The 22,437-nt window shown below is 43.9% G+C and overlaps 1 protein-coding gene across 1 annotated transcript in view; it reads left to right on the plus strand.

The window, feature by feature from the left end:
* The window catches only part of SLC25A13 (solute carrier family 25 member 13), a 157,122-nt gene extending 138,962 nt beyond the window's left edge, over nucleotides 1-18,160 (plus strand). Inside the window, exons 15-18 of the mRNA XM_008148832.3 lie at nucleotides 6,128-6,266; nucleotides 17,222-17,380; nucleotides 17,488-17,578; nucleotides 17,855-18,160. Coding sequence (XP_008147054.1) covers nucleotides 6,128-6,266; nucleotides 17,222-17,380; nucleotides 17,488-17,578; nucleotides 17,855-18,041 — 576 coding nt within the window. The 3' untranslated portion in view covers nucleotides 18,042-18,160. The remainder of the gene's footprint in view (nucleotides 1-6,127; nucleotides 6,267-17,221; nucleotides 17,381-17,487; nucleotides 17,579-17,854) is intronic.
* The last annotated feature ends 4,277 nt before the right edge of the window (nucleotides 18,161-22,437 follow it).

A 22,437-nucleotide genomic window follows, 5' to 3' on the forward strand; every position in this document is an offset into this window, starting at 1 on the left:
AGGAATGCCGAGGGATCAAGACATGACATGCTGCCCATTGTGTGCCGCTCCAGGATCAAAATATACAATTATACATGCCAAATAAATCCTAAACCTGCAAGTTAGGGGAAGAGGGGTGGCTCTGACTACAGGTGCCAGGAGCATTAAATAACCTTCGCAGACAAGGTGCACCACTGTTGTCTTGAGGGCTGCAGGGTCCCCCAGTCTGGCATTTGCCCCCCATGCTAGACAATGTGCATTCACGGCAGGAGTCTCTGTTAAGCCTCCGTCTCCCAGACCTGCTGGCTCCTGGTGCCCAGCCCTGACACAGAGGTGCCTTTGTGAGTGTAATTACCTTCCCCTGTATTAGCAATAGTCTGTTTAGAGCTGTATTTGCAGGTACAGCTAGAATAAGCAGGAATTAGCATGCGAAAAGACCTGCCCTGGCCCTGACTTCTTTATCAGCAACCACCCTTCAGGACTGTTTTCTTTTTTTTCTACCCCTCAAATTGATTGGGCAGGTGTGATACCAACCGAGATGAAGAGCTTTAAAAGAAAAAGGGGAAAAAAGACATTGGAGGTAGCAGTGTGTGTGTGTGTGTGTGTGTGTGTGTGTGTGTGTGTGTAAGATACAAATCCTGTTGTGTTATATCTCTTGACAGTTTCATGCCAGACAGAGCTGCCAGAGTAAACTTGAGTGGATGATTCCAGCAACTTAACAATTGATTAAAGCTCCCTTGGGCTTTCAACACAGTGGCCGCATCCAAGAAAGCATGAGACGCAAAATAAATAATTCCTTTGCCGCGGGGATACCGTGGCCAGCGTCTCTAAGCCTGCGTCACGGGCTTGTGTCGACTGTGGGCTCTTAACTTCAAGTTCAGTGAGGCCTGCCCTTAAAGAAGCTTTCCTGGACCTTAACTAGAATGACGACGAGAGACTTCAGAATGATCCAGAGTTGGCGCAGAGCCAGAGTCCATCATTAAACTAGATCTGAGTTTTGATTCTCGTTTATTTACATATGGGGCCTCCCCTGAGATGCCTCTTACAGTTCCTGTCTGTTATTGGTGGGTCTTTTATTTAAAAGGAGGAAAAAAACACACACAATAATTTACCCTCTTTGGAGAAAGAGGGCTTTAATGAATAGTAAGAGATCAGATGATTGCATTTTGGGTTTATTAATTTTCCCTGGGTGGCTTTACGGGATACAGAGGACATTCGGGGCTAACCAGGGCTGCCTCGGGAACCAGTGAGAAGGAGAGACAGGAAATGTGGTGATTTTCTTATGCAGCAAGAACGTTTCAAGGTTTATTTTCGGTGGCACACACTTTGTAACTTATTAATTTCTTAAATGGCCAAAGTAATTATTTTTTGTGTAGCTGACGCAGGCGCTTGGGCAGCACGGAATGTTTCCCTCTATTATAAAGCTGCCGGTTCAAAGAGGCTGATCACCTTGTAAATATCGCACGGGGGCACGCAGAATTCAAGTCAAACAGGTTTCTGTTTTGCTGTAGGACGGAGAATGGGTGTTCACCACCCCTGTGAAGGATTTATCAGGGAATCCGGGAGAGAGGCCTGCTCTCTGTTGGGACTTTAAAAGCCTTTTCACATCCTGCTTCCCTTTTCATTGTGGGGAGCCACAGGTCAGGTATTGCCTGGGGCAGCCTTACAAATTGGCACCTGCCTTTGTGCCTTTGACCTGAAGGAAGTGGTGAGGAGAGGAGGCCGGGGAAATTTAAGAAGTCTGTGCCTTTTTCTCCAACCTTCTGCAGAGTTAGCTTTCCTTGGGAACTGGGGCTCTCGTGCCTGGGGAGGGAGAGGCTGGGGGCACCTCCTGTCCAGGCCAGTGATTTGTGCCTGGAGGAGTCTGAGCAGGTGCTGGGCTGTGAGGGATGCAGCAGGGGAGAGGCAGGGAGAAGGGCCTCCTCCTCCCCACTGCCCTTCACGTGTATACTGCAGTGGGCACTCTACAGGGACTAACGCAGTCACCGCCTCCTGTATTCCTAAAGCCCTGTTCCCTCCCGACTCCCGGAAGAAGGCAGCCTTTAGTAGTTGTGACAAATGAGCAAGGTTCAGAGCTTGATTTCTCCCGATGCTCGCCTCCCGATACCCAGCGATAGAACAGAGGGGTGCATCATGGGTTCTACATGCCTCAATCAGTAGAAATTTGAGTTTTTAAATGTTGTGGGGTTTTTTTTTTTATAGTATATTTTTATTGCTTTCAGAGAGGAAGGAAGAGGGAGAGAGAGACAGAATCATCAGTGATGAGAGAGAATCATTGATTGGCTGCCTCCTGCACACCCCCTACTCGGGAGTGAGCCTGCAACCCTGGCCTGGTTCATAGGTCAATGCTCAACCACTGAGCCGCTCCGGTCCGGCGAGGTTTTAAATGTTTTAACTTGCTGGCAAGGCTGTCCTGCTTCTGCAGAGCAGAGATGGAGGCTGCTGCACACGTTCTCTTTCTTCCGTGGCTTTGCCTTTTCTTCACGTTTTCAGAAACCTAAGACCTCTTCCATAGTCTAACATTCGCTCCAGTACGCACGAACTAGTTGATTTTTATTAGGTTAGGCACTGTCTCGTCCCTGGTAGGAAAAATGCAGCATCGTCCTATCCATTTTTCCTTAGATTTGTTCTTTTTATTTGTTTGTTCATCTGTGTTTTGATTAAGCCATTTTTCTTCTCAGTCATCTGGGGCTGTTTTCAAACATCTCTTAAAGCACATCACACCCATTATGAGGCGCTTGTTTTCACGCTGGTTCCTGGTTGATTGTCCTGATTCCAGCAGAGAGAGCTCCTTCTGGGCAAACCCACTGCTGCTTCCCGTGGCCTTACTTACCCTTCCTGTGTCCAGGGCGATTCCAGATCACGTCTTCTCGGGCCTTCTGACCGCAGTGAAGTCATATCAGTTAAGAGGGGCTGATCATTTTCTCTCTCTCTCTCTCTCTCTCTCTCTCTCTCTCTCTCTCTCTCTCTCGTTACCATTCCAGTTCAGAATTCTCCACGACTTCCTCCTCAGCTCTGTTGTATCCACAGCAAATTACATATCTTTGTTTGAAAAACAAAAAGCTTGGTTTTGGTCTCTAGTATAGTTTTCCAAGAAATGAGTTCGTGGTCCTTGCAGAAATCTGACAACGTAGCCCAAAGCCTCTCATTTCTCTTTTTAGTTGTGGTTTTCTCTGTGTGACTTGGCAAAGCTGACTCAGTGTCACCAGGAACGTGTCTTGGGCCCCACTGACAGCCAGAGATCTGGCCGTTTTCTAAGTTAAATCAGACAGCAGTTCCTGGCCCCTGGCTGCTCACACCCTGAAACAAGCCAGGCAGACAGAGGCGGATGTAAGAGCGAGAAGAAAACCCAGAACAGCACTGACGAAGTATGGACGGCGTGGAGCCACGTGGAACCCACTCCCTGTCTACCTGCTAGATAAAGGATCCCCAGTGGAAAAGGGTGGCATTTGGGTTTAAATGAATGAAGAGCTGGTATTTAAGAGGTTGGTGTTCTCAGCTTAAAAATCGTCCAAGAAGGTGCAGAGTGATAGGTCCCTTGATGAATCAGATGAATGGGTCATTGAGTAGCTTTACCTGAAAGGAATCAAGCCAACCAAGGAGAGGAAAACGGGAAAGGGGCGTCATTACAAAGCTTCTTGAGGGTGAGGATACCAGGCCTAATCTGTAGGACAGCCAAGACCAAAGATGGTGGAAGTTTTTGAAATAACAAATAGAAAGAAAATTTATGGCTGACGAATGAAGGAGATGTTAGATCATACTCCCCCCCACCGGCCCCCCCCCCCAAAAAAAAGCAAAAAAAACAAACAAAAAAACACACACAAAAACAGCCATGAAGAAAAGGCATACCTCAGAACCACAAAAGCATGGTCCCAACTATGGAATGAATGGTGGTTGATACTGCTGTTGATGGAAATGCTCCAAAACGTGTACAATAGTTGTAGTGGTATCTCTAGTGGAAATTAAGAGTGATTTCAGTTTTCAATACTTTTCTGTATTGTCTATGATAAATATTTCATATTTCATAGTCAGGGAAAAACACATTTTAAAGGGGGAAGTATTACCAGCAAAACAATGAACACAGCATATGGACTGAGATTTGGCTCTAAAATTCGAAGATGTGGGAGGTGCAATTAAAAGTAAAAACAAATGGATTTAGTAAAAAGCAAGATCTGTGGGAGGAGGAACTATATTAGCCTAAAAAATTACTCCAGAGTGATTCATGTAGAAAGTCAGTAACATGGCAGTGCTTCCTACTAAATCGAGGGAGCCAGACGTGAAGATTTAACTGCTCTTAATTTGAGTTGGTTCCTTGGTATCTCATTTGAATATCTCCTGGACAGAGTCTCCATGTAGACAAATAGCTGACAGAACTTACAGGAAGGTTTGGAGGCAGACTAAGAAAAAGAAAGTGAAAATAGAGAAACAAATGGGTGGTAGTGTTACCCTTACACAGTAACTGCCTGCATGATCACTTTTTAAAAACGAATCATAGAGAAAAGATTGGATATTATACATGGGCATTGGGGTTATACTGTACTTCTTCCCCTTGAAAAGCTGGAGGACAGGGAAAGAACCTGAGAGTCCTAAGTTTTGGACTTGTCTCTGCCACTGTCTCCAAGGATGTGCCCTGAGCAAGTCAGCAGCATGGGCATTAATAGATATGCAATTGCCAGATTAACTGTCCAGGGTATGGTGGGTTTTGTGGCTCCTCTTCTCACTTAGGCCTTTAACAGTTTGGGGGTAGACAAGATAGAAAGGTGTGGGCTGATTAGCAGAACATGGTGTGTATTCTTCTTTTCTTGAAATATCTGCTCAAAGGGGACAGAGGCATCTGAATCTCACCCATGAGTGAGTTGGCTGAGAAATAAGCAACCTGACAAGGTCCAGATTCCAAGCATTTGTTCTGGTTGGAAGGATGGGCCAAGGCAGGAGGAAGATTAATAGGATTAAACATGAAGTGCTACTTATGTTACTTGTTCAAGGCAACTAATTAGGTTACAGGAGACCTGGGTTAATAGCAGTTCCTATGCAGAAGGACGAAGGGTTTTGTTACCCACGAGCTCAGTTTGAGTCAGGAGTGTAATGTGGAGTCAGAAGAGCAAAGCTACAGTAATGAATGTGCAGCGTTAAGGAAGTTTGACAGATTGGAGACCACCATCAGCCCCAGATACCCAAGATCCAACATCCTTGGCCCTCAGTAAATGTCACTGGGCTTCACTGCATCTGGTGAATTTGGATGGAGTCGTCATTTTCTTTACAGACTCTCTAAATTTGGTGGAAAGCTTCAGGTTTTACAAATCTGTAAAAGAAATGCTATTAAATCATAAAGTGTGGCAAAAGGGTGACTTCTTTTCCATTTAGCCTACCTAAACACAATATACATCTTGTGGTTTTCATTAGACGATTAACTGTTTCATCTAACTGGGCATGCATCAATTCTCCAGGCCTCCCCATGTCACCATTTTGACACCAAAAGTTATTTGGTGAAGACTTTGTTCTAGTTGTTAAATTGCTCTGCACACAGGTATTAAATGTGTAGGAATTATTGTAAATATTTTAAGGCATTTGTTCAATGTCTCATGAATCCTGGAGGGCAGGGGTAAGTATATTGATTAAATTAGGGGATCCATGAGCCCATTGAAAAGGTATATAATTTTTTACATATGTGTAACTTTTTCTGGGAAGGAGTCCAACACTTTCATCAGAGTCTCAAACAATACAAAAAATAAGCTCCTTCCCCGCCACCTATCTAATTGTTCTACTTCCTGGTATATGAACCAAGAGGCATCTTGGCTGTTGCTGCCCATCTTCTGAGAACAAAACCTCCTTGAAATGCCAGGGACCTGCCATCAGTAGGGAAAGGATGTCACAGATGAAGTCCCAAAATCACTTGAATAGAAATCTTACTATTAGAAAAAGCGAGAACTACCCCCTTCTTCCTCAATAAAATTAGTTTTATTTTTTAAAAGGAAATTTAGATTTATTACTTGCAGAATTTGGGTGATACTTTTTCCCCCCTTTTAACTTGTGAGTACAATTCAGTCTTCTCAGGGAATATTTTGTTCCAAGATAAGTTCCAGAGAAGCTTGATCTTCTCAATGGGATATGTGTTTCATGTGGTTTTTCTTCCTTTTCCAACGGACAGGGTGCCAAAGCATGCTTTCTGCGGGACATTCCTTTCTCGGCCATCTACTTCCCGTGTTACGCTCACGTGAAGGCTTCCTTTGCAAACGAAGATGGGCAGGTGAGCCCTGGAAGCCTGCTCTTGGCTGGTGCCATCGCTGGTGAGTACCCCTCAGAGAGAGCTCCATGCCCACCCACACCACTACGCTGGAACTTTGCTTCTAGCTGTTGACCGGGCACACAGGACATGGCTGGCTATATGTTGCTGTGAAGAGCTACTGAAAAGAACGGGAAGGAAATGAGCCTTACTTCTGGCAGATTAAACTGTTGGACAAGTCAATTTCTTAACTCCAGAAAAGGCTCATTAAAAATTGGTGTGATTGGTGGTATTATTTGGATTCCAGTTCAAGTTCCATTTAGTTTTACTTCATAGCATAAGAATGAGAACTAAGTCAGAAGTTTAAAAAGTGTAATAATTGTGCTTTAGTGGTATCTAAGCACAAGCATGTATGACAGCTTGTCCAGAATTGAAGCAATAGTATTATCATGTAGAGAAAAGAAATGCAGTACCACTTGGTGCTGTTAGACACCTGCTTCCTCCTCGCTGTATAAGATCAGAGGAACTGGGTGTGCGTGTTAATTGAATCCCAGAGAGAAATGACTGTCATCTTTTTTCAGGGCTACAGTGAAAATATCAGGAGGAGATAAATAGATGTGGAGGTTGGTTTCTCCATCGCCATGTAAATCCCTAGAGGAAATTTGATTATAGCCACAGCAGGGATCAGTGTGTTCTTTGATGCTACTCCTGGTGCAGAGACCCTAAAGGCCGGAACAATCTGGATTAGCTCTCCAGGTGTTGACAAACATTTAATGAGTTAACAAACCCTAAGGCAGTCCTGTGATGCCTGGGTCCAAACAGTTTTGATACAGGTGTTGCTCTCATCAGATATGTGGCTTAAGTCTCCTGAGAACAACCCCCGGCTTTGAGAAGTTGCTTGCTGTTTTGTGGGCTCCTTGTCCTGCCTGTAGCCTGGGGAGCCCCTGGAGGAAGGAACCTAGGTAGCTGCTCTTTAATTCTTAATTAATTCTTTTTTCTTCAAAGGCAGTGATATTGGCATATGAGGCAGGATTGATCCTTCCTGGCTGGCTTCCCCGGGGAACCCTAGTGTAAAAGTAGCAATGAGATCTCTCTACCTGTATCAGGAAATCATGATTTCAAGACAAGAATATAAACTACCCACATTTAATCCCATCTTGCCATTGACTCACTGTGTCCTTTAGGTATCATTTACATATATATAAATGATAATATTTTTTGAGCCAAAGGTTATCATACAGTTTGTTTCAAATTACTTACTTGAAATAAGGTTGAACACCTAATAGGGAGAACTAACCACTGAGTAGTGCATGACCTTGGCCAAGTCATTTTAATCTCCCTAAGCTTTGGTTTCCTTGGCTATAAATGGAGATAATTACCAACTAGGAGGCGTGGTTGTGAGGCTCAAGTGAGAGCAACCATGTGCCTGGCATATAATAAATACTCAATAAATGTTAGCCAATTGTTTATTGAATCCAAAAGAATCTGTCTATAAATCACTACAGAAATCAATTGTGAAATCAGAAGAATTAAAGCTCAGATCAGTCTAAGACTTTGTTTTTTTCTTTACACCACAAAAATATCCCCTTTAATTCTTCCCTTGCAGAAGATAGCTACTCAGGCATGATTTAATCTCTGGGTGGTGTTTTCTAAAAACCCATACAACCAAGCTATAGAAATTACTAGTTGATTTCTTTCTCTTTTAGTTTTTTTTTTTATGATTATGAAAATAACATAAAGGTTAAATAAAATATTACCCATTATTCCACGACGCTATAATCACTAACATTCTTGTTAATTTTCTCCCCCTTGAATGGTTTTTAACAGTTTTGATCACATTGTATATATATGTAGTTTTCACTTAATATCATTTCTGAAGCATTGTTAGCCATCACAGCAAAGTGGTTCATGGCATAGATCATGGTGTCAGACTACCCAGGTTCATATTCCAGTTTGTTCACTTAGAATCAGCAGTTTGGAAGACAAAGGTACAAAGAAATACCCAATCAGAGCCGAAAAAGAAAAAGTAATTTTTAAATGAGGATAGTTTAGGGACGTTTGGGACAACATGAAGCGTAACAATGTCTACATCATAGGGGTACCACAAGGAGGAGAGAGAGAGCAAGGAATTGAGAAACTATTTGAAAAGGAATGATTGAAAACTTCCCTTACCTTGTAAAGGAAAAAGACACACAAGTCCACGAAGTACAGAGTCCCCAAAAAAGATGAACCCAAAGAGGCCCACACCAAGACACATCAGAATTAAAATGGCATAGTTTAAAGACGAAGAGGGAATCTTAAAAGCAGCAAGGGAAGACAGTTAGTTACCTACAAGGGAGCTTCCAGAAGACTGTCAGCTGGTTTCTAAACAGAAATATTTCAAGCCAGAGGGATTGACATAAAACATTCAAAGTGATGAAAAGCAAGAACCCACAACCAAGACTACTCCACCCAGCAAAGTTGTGTAAAATTGAAGGAGAAATAAAGAGCTTCCCTGACAAGAAAAAAAACAAAGAAGTTAGTTACCATTAAGCCAATATTACAAGAAATGTCAAAGGGTCTTCTTTAACAGAGGAACATAGTTAAAAGATTAAAATAGCAGTAAATATGTATCTATCAATAATCACTTTAAATGTAAGTGACTTAAATACTCTAATCAAAAGACATAGGGTAGCTGAATGGGTAAGAAACCAAGACACACATGTATGCTGTCTACAAGAGAACCACATCACAACGAAAGATACACATGGACTAAAAGTAAAAGGATGGAAAACGATATTTCATGCAAAAGGAAAAAAAAACTAGGATAGCAATACTTATATCTGACAAAATAGATTTGAAAATAAAGCCTATAGTAAGAGACAAAGAAGAACTCTACATAATGATAAAGGTAGCAATCCAACAAGAGGATATAGCCCTCATAAACATTTATGCACCCAACATAGGAGCACCTAAATAGATAAAGCAAATCCTGATGGACATAAAGGGAAAGATTAACAGTAATAGAGTCAGTAGGGGATTTTGACATCCCATTGACATCATTGGATAGATCTTCCAGGCAGAAAATCAACAAGGAAATGGTGGCATGTATTTTTTGCATGTATCTGTCTAATTTTCCCAATACTATTTATTGAATAGACTATCTTTACCATGCTGTTTTGATTACTATGCCTTGTAGTCAATTCTGATATCAGGTAGCGTGATTCCTCCAACTTTGTTTTTCTTTATCAATATTGCTGTGGCTATTTGATGTCTTGTGGGATTCCACATAAAATTTTGGAATATTTGTTCTAGTTCTGTGTCATTTTGATTAAATGACACACTAAATCAGATGGATTTAATTTATATTTTCAGAATATACATTCTTTTTCAAGTGCACATGGAACATTTTCTAGGATAGACTACTTGTTAGGACACAAAACAAATCTCAGTAAATGTAATAAGACTGAAATCATATCAAGCATCTTCTCTGACCACAATGGTATGAAACTAGAAATAAATCACATTCCAAAAAAACACACAAAGACATGGAGGCTAAATAGCATGTTTATAATTGCATCCAAAAAATAAAATGCCTAGGAATAAATTTAATCAAGGTCTTTAAAAAGACCTCTACTCATAAAAATATATGTTACTGAAAAAAGAAATTGAAAACAATACAAATAAGTGGAAGCATATACATGTTCATGTTTAAATGTCCATACTTCCCAAAGTAACTTATAGATTCAATACAACTCCTATCAAGATACCAGTGGAATATTTCACAGAACTAGAACAAATATTCCAAAATTTTATGTGGAATCACACAAGACATCAAATAGCCACAGCAATATTGATAAAGAAAAACAAAGTTGGAGGAATTACGCTACCTGATATCAGAATTGACTACAAGGCATAGTAATCAAAACAGCATGGTAAAGATAGTCTATTCAATAAATAGTATTGGGAAAATTAGACAGATACATGCAAAAAATGAAACTAGACCACCTTCTTACACCATACAAAAAAATAAAGTGGATTAAAGACTTAAGTGTTAGACTCTAAAGCATAAAAATCCTAGAAGAAAACATAGGCATTAAAATCTCAGACATTCCTCATAGCAATATTTTTTTTTCTGATATATCGCCTTGGGCAAGAGAAACAAACAAAAAAACAGATGGGACTACATCAAACTGAGAAGTTCTTGCACAGCAAAGGAAACCATTAACAAAATGAAAAGGCAACCCACTTAATGGGAGAATATATTTGCCAATAATACATCTGATAAGCGGTTAATATCCAAAATTTATATCCAATTAAAAAATGCACAAAGGACCTGAATTGTCAGTTCTCCAAAGAGGCCAATGAACATATGGAAAGATGCTCAACATCACTAATCATCAGGGAAATGCAAATTAAAAACCACAATGAGATATCACCTCACTCCTGTCAGAATTGCTATAATCCATAACAAACAAGTGTTGGTGAGGATGTGAAGAAAAGGGAACCTTTCTACACTATTGGTGGGAATGCAAATTGATGCAGCCACTGTGAAAAGAGTTACCTCAAAAAAGTAAAAATGTAATTGCCTATGACCCAGTGATTCCACTTCTGGGAATGTACCCCAAGAAACCCAAAACACTGATTCGAAATGAGTTACACATATTCGTTACAGCATTATTTACAACTAGTGGACCGGTGCACAAAATTCATGTGGGGGGTGGGGTGGTTCCCTCAGCCCAGTCTGCACCCTCTCCAATCGGGGACCCCTTGGGGGACATCCCTCTCACAATCTGGGACCGCTGGCTCCTAACAGCTCACCTGCCTGCTGGCCTGATTGCCCCTAACCCCTCTGCCTGCCTGCATGCCTGCCTGATAGCCCCTAACCTCTTTGCCAGTCTGCCTGATCGCCCCTAACTGCTCTCCCCTGCCGGCCTGGTTGCCCCCAACTGCCCTCTCTTGCCAGCCTGATCTCGCTCCCAACTGCCCTCCCCTGCAAGCCTGGTCTCTCTCCCAACTGCCCTCCCCTGCTGGCCTGATTGCCCCTAACCCCCTGCAGCCTGATCTCACCCTCAACTGCGCCCCCACTGCCAGCCTGATCGCCCCTAACTGCCTCTGCCTCGGCCCCCACCACCATGGCTTTGTCCAGAAGGAAATTGGACATTCAGAAGATGGCCGGTCGACCCGGTCTAATTAACATATTACCCTTTTATTAGTATAGATTGATTATATAGGATAGGATTGCTTAAGTGGGGGCGGGGGGAGGCTTTTTCAGAAGGAGGAGATGCTCTTGGCAGACAAAAATACATAATCCCTATATCTGGACTGATAGCCAGCCATATGCACTATACTGCCAAACCAGTCATTAAAAAATTGAACTGCTTTCTTATACCTTACACCAAACAGCTGTTGCCCTTAAAACCCTCCTCAGCCCCCACCTTAGGTTCTGCCTTTGCAGTTCACCCAGATTTGGTCTGATTGGTCAGTTTCTATGCCAGTCAGCGTCAAAAGCTCTGCCTCCTAGGCAGCCATTGGCTCCTCGCACTTCACCAAGATTTGGTTCTGATTGGTTGGTTTCTATGCCAGTCAGTGTCAAAAGCTCCACCTCCTAGGCAGCCATTGGCTCCTTGCACTTCACCCAGATTTGGTTCTGATTGATTGGTTTCTATGCCAGTCAGTGTCTCTGGGCCTGATCAGAGAGGAGGGGCTGATCAACAGCCACCCCAGGCTGCTGGCAAGTGGGCTGAACTGCTGATCTCTCGGAGAGAGAGAGGTGTGGCTGCTGGCAAGGCCTGGAGAGAGAGAAGCAGGGTCTGATCTGCAGCCTCGAGATTACAGATCAGAGCCTGCTTCTCTATCTCTCCAGGCCTTGCCAGCAGCCTCAGTAGCCACTGATCAGCCCCGCCTCTCTCTCTCTCCTAGAAGTCAACAGTTCAGCCAGCTGGCCAGTCCCTGCCCACCGGAACCTGCTGCTTGCGCAGCCTGGCGTTCGGTAGAGCCTTTGGTCGTTTTGGACCCTGGGTTTTTATATATTAGGATAGCCAAGATTTGGGAGCAGCAGCCCGTGTTTATCAGTGGATGAGTGGATAAAAAAATTATGTAATATTTATACTGGACTGTAAAAAAGAAGGAAAAATCCCCTTTTATGACATCATGGCTGGACCTGGAGAGCATTATAACTAAATGAAGAAAACCAGTCGGAGAAAGACAAGTACCATATGATTTCACTCATATGTGGAGTCTATTGAACAAAATGAACTAACAAAATGGAAACAGACTCATAGAGAACAGACTGACAGCTGTCAGAGAGGAGGAGGGTTTGGGGGCAGTGTGAAAAAGTTGAAGGCAGTAAACAAACAAAAAGAAAAAAAAAGACCCTCATAGACACAGACAACAGTATGGCGGCTACCAGAGAAAAAGGGGGGGGGGGGGGGGGCGGTGGAGGTAGAAGAGGGTAAAAGGGGGGATAAATGGTGATGGAAGGAGATTTGACTTCGGGTGGTGAACACACAATACAGTATACAGGTGACATATTATAGAATTGTACACCTGAAACCTATATAATTTTATTTATCAATGCCATTCGATAAATTCAATAAAAAAGGGAAAAATAATTTAAAAGCAGTTCTTAGGTTATTTTTTTAAAATGTAATGGAGAGATTAGATCAAGGTAATGAACTGAACATATTCATTTGTCTTTCCTCCTCCCAAATACTTAAAATGTCAAAAAGTACATTTTCAAAACTCCTCACTGACACTAGAAAATGTCAGCAGCAGCCCTTAAAAGGCAGGAAACATAACCATAGTGACTCTTGAAATTGGACTGAAAGATGTCACAGAGCAAAACACTGGTAGGAAAAACTACTTGTAGTAAAAGAAGATCCAGAGAATTTTGACCTCCGAGTGAACAATAGAATGTCTGGAGTGTGGGGTGGAGGTTTCAGTGTAAATCATGAGCAAGGGTTAAAGAATTTCATTTCCTTGCCTGAAGGTTAGGTGTAGTCCCTCCCCCCCCCCCCCCCCACTCCCTTTTTATTTGGAGCTTCAGGCAACACTTGCTAGGAGGGAGATTGAAAGAAAGCAGAACACGCAAGGTTTAAGATAATTCTAGGCCTTTACCACAGATGTGGGGGTCGGGGGGGAGTGTTAATGGCCACTCTTCCCCATAGGGGTGTAAAATAATTCCCTCTACTTCCAGAGTGAAGTACTTTGTATTTCAGCTGATTTGGAAGGTCCCCACTCTGCAGCTAACTTAGCCCCTTGCATCCAGTTAACAGGCCCGTGTCTCAAAACCCATAGACCATCCTCTCATTCAGGAGAGAGGCCTGTGGGTGACACTGTCCTAGGGTGACACTGGTAGAAGCCTCCACAGCACTAATCAGCCTGTCCTTTGAACTTGAAAATCAATAGACAGACAGAGGTCCTCAGACAAGACTGAGCTGTAAGGCAAGTAAACAGATGAATTAGAGAGAAAACAGGCAATTCAGGGAACAGAGGAGAACTTTGAAGAACTATAATTAAGGTCCTCAGAGAGATTTTAAAGGAACGATCAGTAAAGAGGCTTCCTTGAAAGCTAATAACAGGATTGCCAAGATTAAAAATCCGTAGATGGTCTGAATGATAGAATGGATTTGATCAAAGACCAAATTAGGCATCTGGAAAATAAACTCATGGGAAAAAAGAACAACAACAAAAAAGAATGCTCTAGAATGTGGAGCAAAAATACAGAGATGAAAAATTTCAGCACGTTTAAGAGATATGTAGGATTAATCCAGGAGGTCTAATTCAATAAGGGAGGGAGGACTCCTCACCTTCAGCCCTGGGTAGCTTCAGAATGCCAGGGGAGGATGTCTCGGACCTCAGTTACATTCCCAGCACACGAGCGTTCGGGCCAAGCTTAAGTGAGTTTCTCCATGCCAGGACTCAAAGGCTACCCCTCACAGACTTCTGAGTCAAAATGAAAAGTGAATTTAAGAAAGAAGGAAATGTGGGATAGATACATGAAATAGCAAATGAAGTTAAACCCAAGAGTCTGTGCAAATAACTGTTCACTTTGGCACACACATTTTTATACAAGAGGAGTCCTTGGGAGGCAGATAAAGCAAAGGAAGGACGAAGGTGGAAGTGTGCTGAAGAGCTCGCCTGCCGGTGAGGGATGTCCACGCTGATTACTTGTGCACATTGTAAATAGCACACCTGTGTAACAAATGCACGCGGCATTGGAATACATTCGGCAGGAAAGGGTGGAGTTCAAGAGGGAAACAAAAGCAGAGAAAATAAAAGCCGTAATGTAGGACGGCAGAAATAAGTCTGTTAACCACAACCATAGCCACAATGGAGTGGATTCAATGCTCCTAAGTCAAAACAGATGCCTTCCGATGAGTTCTGAAAAGAAATCTAGTCACCTGAAGTTTGAGAAAACAGAAACGTAGAAAAACTGAAAGAGAATGAATTGAAAACCATGTACCAGGCAGATACCAACAGTAAGCACGTTTAGCAATACCAGTGTCAGACTACAGGGAAGCCGGGGTTTGAAAATAGCATTCAGAAGTACAGAGGCATGTTTGCACTTATAAAAGATAAAACTCACCGACATCAGCCTCTAAGTATTACCAACTTAATACTATCTTACAAAACCCCAACTGAAAGGTATGACAGGAACATGGAATTTTCTCATTCCAAGTGAGAATCTCCACTCTTTTCTCAGAAGCTGATACAAGCAGGTAACTTAGATAAGGAATGCAAAGGGAACCTTTAAAACTCGTAACCTTGATCCAATATAAATAGGTATAAACTCTGAATGCCATAAACAGAGAGGTTACATCCTTTACAAATACTAATAGGATAGTGAGGAAAATGAAGGGTGACTTGCCCCAAAGTTGTCTTTTGCTGGCCATGCTTCCTTTTCGTTGTAAATGAACTTCTCCTCTCCAGCTGCTGTGCCCCCTGAAAGACAGGTGTTTTCTGTTGGCTAGAGAGCACCCCGAATTGTTCCTGTCACACGAGTAATGGGTGGTCCCGAGGTCTCCCCGTTTGTCTACCACTGAAGCCTCAGGTCCCCTCCCTGTTGAGGAACCCAGAAGAAGCCTCCAGTTCTAGCCCCCTCTTGCCCACCCCCATCCTTGGGAATAGAGAACACTTGGCCTTGATCACTATAGCCATAGCCTTTTAGAAGCCAGGAGGGACCAGGCTGGCTACTAGTCTTTCCCAGCCTTGTTTTTGGAGCAGCCTGTTGCTCTCCAGGTTAAGGGAAAACCCCTGTCTACAGAGATACAGCTTCTCTGAGGGCAGCTGCCTCATCTGAGAGACGGGAGCTGGGGATGGAGAGGGTGAGAGTCTTGTGCAGGCTACTGTGTTTCCAGCATCCTCCCAACAAACACACATGAAACTGAACATCTTATGTTTCTTTTGGCAATTTTATTCCACTAATGAGGATCTTTCCTCTGCCACCCACTCCCCCGCCCCCCCCCCCCGCTCCCGTTAATGCATCTCTCTCGCTCTTTCTTTTTTTTTTTCCCATAACAAGGAACTCTATATGAAAACTACCCTAACTGAAGGAAACTTTCCCCGTTCCATTGCTCGTGCATCTTTCACAGTCACACTCTGACATGCCTGCCCAGCACTGTAAGGAGGATTTTATTGGATGTTTACGGCAGACGGCCTCGCTAAACTCTTTCTGGGCCAGGAAGTAAACCAAAATCGGTGGTGTGAACACCGTGGGTTTCTAAGCATTTTTCCTGTTTCCTTCCATTATGTTGGAGGATAAACTTCTGGCTCAAAGTTAAAATAATTCCAACAAGCTCCGAGGAAATTCAGGACGACTTATCCAGTGAAGCACTGGAATGGAAAGTGAGCTTTTTCACAAGCAGATAGGTGACGTGCTTTATAGAAACGGTGGCCTGGGATGAAGTTTGAGGAGCTCGGTCCAGACGGAGGAGGAAGAGCTTCAGCCGCGCAAGGAAAGTGCAGACGTGTACCGTGCGCGCTTCCCCAGACGTGCGCGCACTGTAGCTTTAAAGCTGTCTGTTAGAAGGATGGGATGGCGCTGCGAGCCAGACCACGTTGGTTTGGACAGAAATTCTTACAGAATTATTAAGCCTTAAAAAAAGCAAAGGAGATTTATGCATCTGCATTTGACCAATTTGGTTTGGAGTGGGTTCATAATGGAAAAGTAATAAAACCAGAAGAGACAGTGTCTTCTGAGCACAGTCTCGGCTTTTAAAAAATCTAAACATGGGCTGCCCCATTTTGGATAAAATGACTGTAGAAATATTTCCCATTGGTAATTAGGGGAGGGTTTTGTTGTTGTTGTTGTTCCTTTTTCATTGATGACCAGCCAGTATCAATCTTAAGCTTTCCGTCAGATATTTTCTCTAGGAGATGTCAGTCTCTGAAAAAGGAATCCTAACGTGTTATCTATGCGAGGCTCCTCCACAGTCACCTTTACACATACACACACACACACACACACACACAGCACACAGTGTTTGCTTAGCTACCAGTAAAGCGTTTTTTTCTGGTGTAACTGGAGAGGTCAGGGTTTGGAGAGTCGGGGGTGGTTGACTGTGTGCGAGAAGGCACCTCCCGGGACTGCCAGCAGCCGCAGAAAAGCACGAAGAGGAAACGCATAACAAGCGTCACCTCTGAAAAATCATATCTAATAACTTGGTGAGTTTCTGATTTCAAAAGGAGAGCGGGGGTGGGGGGGGGGGGGCAGAGAACCAAAGATGTTCTCTCTCCTCTCTGTTTACTCTCACCCCCTGAAAGGAGTGTTGTTGATGAATAATTCATTACAACTATTTAAGAAATAGGAGCAAAACAAGTGGAGGTGATGGGGGAGGGTGCGTCCATAGATGTGGGGGAGCCTCCATCGCCGTAGACAAGATGGTTAGGGTGGTATGTCCCAGAGGGGACAGTAAAATAGGCATCCGATTTCCTCGGATTCTTAACTTTCCTTCCACGGGCCAGCAGTTCAAAGAGCAGTTATTTTTTATATAGTGAGAATGTGAGCAGGCTGCCACGGCGTTGTCTTTCCTGCAGGTATGCCAGCGGCATCCTTAGTGACCCCTGCTGATGTTATCAAGACTCGATTACAGGTGGCCGCCAGGGCCGGCCAGACCACTTACAGCGGAGTGATGGACTGCTTTAGGAAGATACTGCGGGAGGAAGGCCCGAAGGCTCTGTGGAAAGGAGCTGGCGGTATGGAAATAATTTGTCCTTAACTAAACCTTTGGTATCAGGTAAAGCTTTTTAAAAATCTAATTATACCTGATATTCTCTCCCCCCCCCCCCCTTTTTTTTTTAAGCTCGTGTGCTTCGATCCTCACCCCAGTTTGGTGTGACGTTGCTGACATACGAATTGCTACAGCGCTGGTTCTACGTTGATTTTGGAGGAGTGTAAGTGTCATCATGCTAAACTGCAGCCACATTTCAGTTGCTTCTCATACTCGGTCATCCTGGGGACAGGTACGCCCACCTACGGGCTGAAGTGGAGAAGATGTAGGAAAATAGTGAAACCACGTCTTCAGATCAGACCTCTTTCCAAGGGGAACGTACAGCTGACTAGAATTCCGCCACTCCTGTATGGTGCCGATGTTCAGTTTTGGGATGTTGTGTTTACCAAGTTAAAGCATAAAACAAAACTCAGATTCTCCCCTCTCTTTTCTCTTTCAGGAAACCCATGGGCTCAGAGCCCGTTCCTAAATCCCGGATCACGCTGCCTGCTCCCAATCCTGATCACGTCGGGGGCTACAAACTGGCAGTGGCAACATTCGCAGGGATTGAAAACAAATTTGGACTGTACCTACCTCTCTTCAAGCCCTCAGCATCTACCTCAGACGTTACCAGCGGAGGCCCCTAGGAGGCCCGACCGGGGGGTGTTGCTGTAGCGCTGTTGTTACATGGGTAAAGAATGCCCATCTCGGGTAGAAGCAATATTTCATTCCTTCCACGTCTATCTCTTATTTAAATTCAAGTCCAGGCTTTTTTTTTTTTTTTTTTTTTTTTTTATGAGGAAAATCATTCCTTTTCTTTGTGTTTTCTTAACCAGATCATTGTAAAATTATTCATAATTACTCATTGGGCCTCTGCACACAAACCTTTGTACCTGACATTTGCTAGGGTTTGGTCAGCGCTCACATGATTTGGGAGAACGAGCAAATCTGAATAGAAATTAGAGCTGTCCTCCTTGGGTTAGAATTATAATCCCAAAGAGGCCACTGAAAGGCAGTCACGATGCTCACCGTGTTTGATGAGCATTTAAACTGGTAAGGAGCTGGGTGCGTATTTAGAAAAAGTGTAAAGCCCTGGAAGCAATGAAAACGTGGTCAGAAGCAGCCAGGCTAGCCTGGCTTCAGATTTTAAACGCACACTAAGTCCGGCCTCTGGGTTATATTATAAAGCTTTTATGTGAAACATGTTTTATTTTTTGTAATGAAAACCACATTGAAGGTATTTAATAATCATATTCTGTTACCGGTACCAAGACTGCCAGTGAGAAGGCTTGTACTTTAGGGAAGTCCTCTTGGCATTTTCTGAGGTAGACGGAGAGAGCGTGAGGCGCCACGCTTCTGGACCAGCTAACCTGGGAAAACTGCTCGTGGGCTGCACCTGTGCTGGTTCCTGCCTGTTGCAATGAACACTAGGAAAATGCATGCCCGTTCCTGGTACCTGCCCTGATCCCCTCCCAACCCTCCCCCCCGCCCCCACCCCACAGTTGGCACCCATTTGCTTTAAAATCCACTCTATCTTGAATCATGTAAGACAAATGTACTCTTAAGCTTTTATTTAATTTGTGGTGCCTTGGGGAATGGTCAGAAGGCTTGTGTGTTTGTGAAGAAGGAAATAAACTATTTTTAAAGCTACTGAAGTATTTTCTTTTTTGTATGTCACCTGGTGAATAATGACCGTTATTGGACTCGATGTGTTTTGACAGGGATTTTATTCATTTTTGGCATGGAGATGGACCCTCCTGGTCTTTCAAGGTAATGTGTACCCTCATTTTCAGCATGCCATTTTCACAGTGAGGAAGAGAAACTACATTTAACCACCCATAAGCAAGGGAACCTAGCAAACCCACCCTTTTGTTCTGGTCAACCCCAGCACTTCCTGCAGTTTCTAATCCTGGGAGTTAAAGCAATATAAAGTTTCGCTGGAAATTGGGCATGAAGATTGGTATGAAATGATGGCAATTGTGTTTTCTCCGACTCGTTCTCCCTCACACCAAAACCTTATACCGCTGTCTCCCACACTTGGTAATTTTTGGCCAGCGCTATAATGGTTTGGGGAAAGAAGTTTGAACAGAATGTAGGGCTCCTCTTGTCTACAGGCATGCTCCTGAAGAGGCTGTGATGAGTCTATTGGTAACGAGCTCGAACTTCCCCCCCCGTAGGAGACAGCCATTGTCAGTCTCTGTCTTGCTATAGGTCAATAGGTTGACATTCAGTTACTGTTCAAAATTGGAAACAGTCGGTGCCATCCACAAGTCTGATTTTTTTTTTAAGCGAACAAAAGCTTTGTTACCCTCCCAGAAATAGTGCACACACATACGTGGCTCCCTCCGTGGTTTGGGTTTGGTAAAACCAAAAAGAAAAAACCCCACCTCCTAACCTCCTTCCCCAAACCCCTCGGAATGTGATAAGTGATGTTTATATTTTAATCCCAAAGACAAGTCACAAAACTCCAGATAGGCCTTAGCCCTGTGGGCGGTGTTAGAATAACAAGGCCTTCGAGCGTGGGTCGTCTGAATGTGGAGAAAAGCCCCCATAAATCGCTGCATTCCTTTTCTTCACTTGCATGAAATTTTATAGGAGAGCCGATGTTCATGGTGGAAGCACTGACCCAAATCTCAGACATGGTGGTTGCCCGGCCTGCTCCTTTAAGGGCGGCTGCATTGGGTGGGAGAGAGTCTTGGCTTCACCTGGACCTACCTGTTGCTGAGGGCTCTTTAGTAAATGAGAAACCAGAGGTATGAGGAAGCCAAAGGAACTAGGACCACAGACAGAGCTGCTGTTCCTTAAAATCCTCCCCTTTTTCTGTTCAGAGATGGGCAACGGCTTGAGACACTTCGAAGGAGGCCTGATTTCCATCTTCGTTCTGCTCAGTGGGTGGCGTGACTGTGACATCCTTGAATAGGGCTGCAATCACCCTGCGGTGGAAACCACGTCAAATTTGTTCTGGGTTTTCCTTCTTCCTGAAGTGACAGCACAATACGTCGCCAGTGCTGTGGCTGCAGCCCGCCCCCGCCCCCCCCACCCCCCCACTCCCCTTCGCTTCCCTCCCCAACGCGGAAGAGCTAGAAGATGTGTAACTCCAACCTGCTTGCCTGCCCACCCTGGGGGGGGGGGCAGCCCCCCTCCCCCATCCCCTCACTGGGCCAGCCCCGCAGCCTTTGGCTCTGCCCTTAGTCTGTCCTGTGATTGCTTAGGGGGTGGAAGGGAGGCCTGACTTTTGTAGCCACTTTTTTTTTTTTTTTTTTTTTTGCAAGGAGGGGAAAAAATGTGAAGCCGGCCACAAAGTGAACACACTGATTCTTGGGTTCCAGTCGTGGCTGGTTTCTTGAGGCTGGGTGGCACGCTGTCGCCAAGCTCATGCTACACCTCATAACCCACAACCATTTGCTGAGCTCCCTAGAGTCGCCTTAATCCCAGCAGCCCAGGGTTGCACAGGGGAAAATAAGAATTCTGGCCCAGAAAGGAGTCATTTAAATGCTTATTGCATTTCAAGCTTCAGTTTTTACTTAGCTCAAATATTTACTGTTGCTGGAAAACAATGTTTAAAATGTTGTGCTTATATGTTATTTAATGGTGTGGCCTATGTAAACCTCAGGATGCTTCCATTTTGACAGTCTTCTGGAAATGTTTAACAGCACATAACTCGGCGAGCAGGGAATGAAAACGGAAACAAATTGTGCTTGAAAATGTCTGTAACCTCCTCCAGCTAGGTATCCGGCAAGGCACGCTGGGATTCTTCAGGTAAAGGGGAGGAAATCTCCGAGGAGGGAATGGGGCGAATCCTGTCCTGGGGCCCCGTGTACCAACCTTGTCGATGAACCCTCTCTCTCCAAGTCACGTGCCTTCTACCGCAGAAGCCATACTTGTGGGGATGAATTTGTCGCTTTGCCACGGAGCAAAATCTCATTTTAAATTCAGGGGAATCAAATGCTTTCAGGATGTGAATTTTTCCAAAGACACGTTCCCTGGTGAGAACAGCGTAATGTTCTTTCCACAAGCGGTGCTGCCCACAGAGGCGCGTGTCTTTTGTTTTACCATCTGGGAATGGCCCGACCCTCACCGAAGAGCCTGCCTCCAATGTGATGAAGTCCACAGGGGCTCGCTGTGTCATCGCGTCTTTCATGCTAATTCTAGAGCACCCGGAGCTCCGTGGGCTCCTGGTTATTATTTTGAAGGATGGAGGGGTGGAGGGGTGGAGGGGAGCTTTGAGGATTTTTTTTTTTTTTTCAAGAAGCATTCTGCAATCTTTATTATTCTCCTACTGTTTTACAGGCCGTTTTTGCCGCTGAGTTAAAACCGTAACGGAAAACAACCACGGTCTTCTATAATGTTCACTTACTTTTAAAGCCATACATATAGCTCTTATTAAAGCAACGGCAGCTATTTAAAATTGGCTTTATAGTTGGTTACGTTGAATCAGGAGCTGTCATATAAACGATACGATATTTAAATTTCCTGATCACGGTTAAAAAGTAAAGGCTGGGAGCCGAAACCGGTTTGGCTCAGTGGATAGAGCATCAGCCTGCGGACTGAAAGGTCCCAGGTTCGATTCTGGTCAAGGGCATATACCTTGGTTGCGGGCACATCCCCAGTAGGGGTTGTGCAAGAGGCAACTGATCGATGTTTCTCTATCATCGATGTTTCTCTATCATCGATGTTTCTAACTCTCTATACCTCTCTCTTCCTCTCTGTGAAAAATCAATAACATATATATATATATATAAAAACAAAAAAATTAAATAAAAAAAAAAAGGCTGGGAAAATGTATATCCTCTGAGATCAGTGTTACATCAGGACCAAGCTACATCATTAAACCCGTTGTCCTCATCAGTGAATCTTGTTATTGACAGCTCCCTCCCTCTGTCCCCCTCACTGCCTGGCATTTATGTGCCCTCGGGAGCAGTGGCAAGCTTCCTTTTAGAAGCTGCCAGGGGACAACGGACGATGGGAACTCTTGTCAGGAGGGTTTGTCTTTAGCTAATGCATTAATTGACTCCAAAGGAGTCCAAATGGAACTCGCTGCTT

This window comes from Eptesicus fuscus, chromosome 14 (genome assembly GCF_027574615.1).
Source record: "Eptesicus fuscus isolate TK198812 chromosome 14, DD_ASM_mEF_20220401, whole genome shotgun sequence".
NCBI lineage: Eukaryota > Metazoa > Chordata > Mammalia > Chiroptera > Vespertilionidae > Eptesicus > Eptesicus fuscus.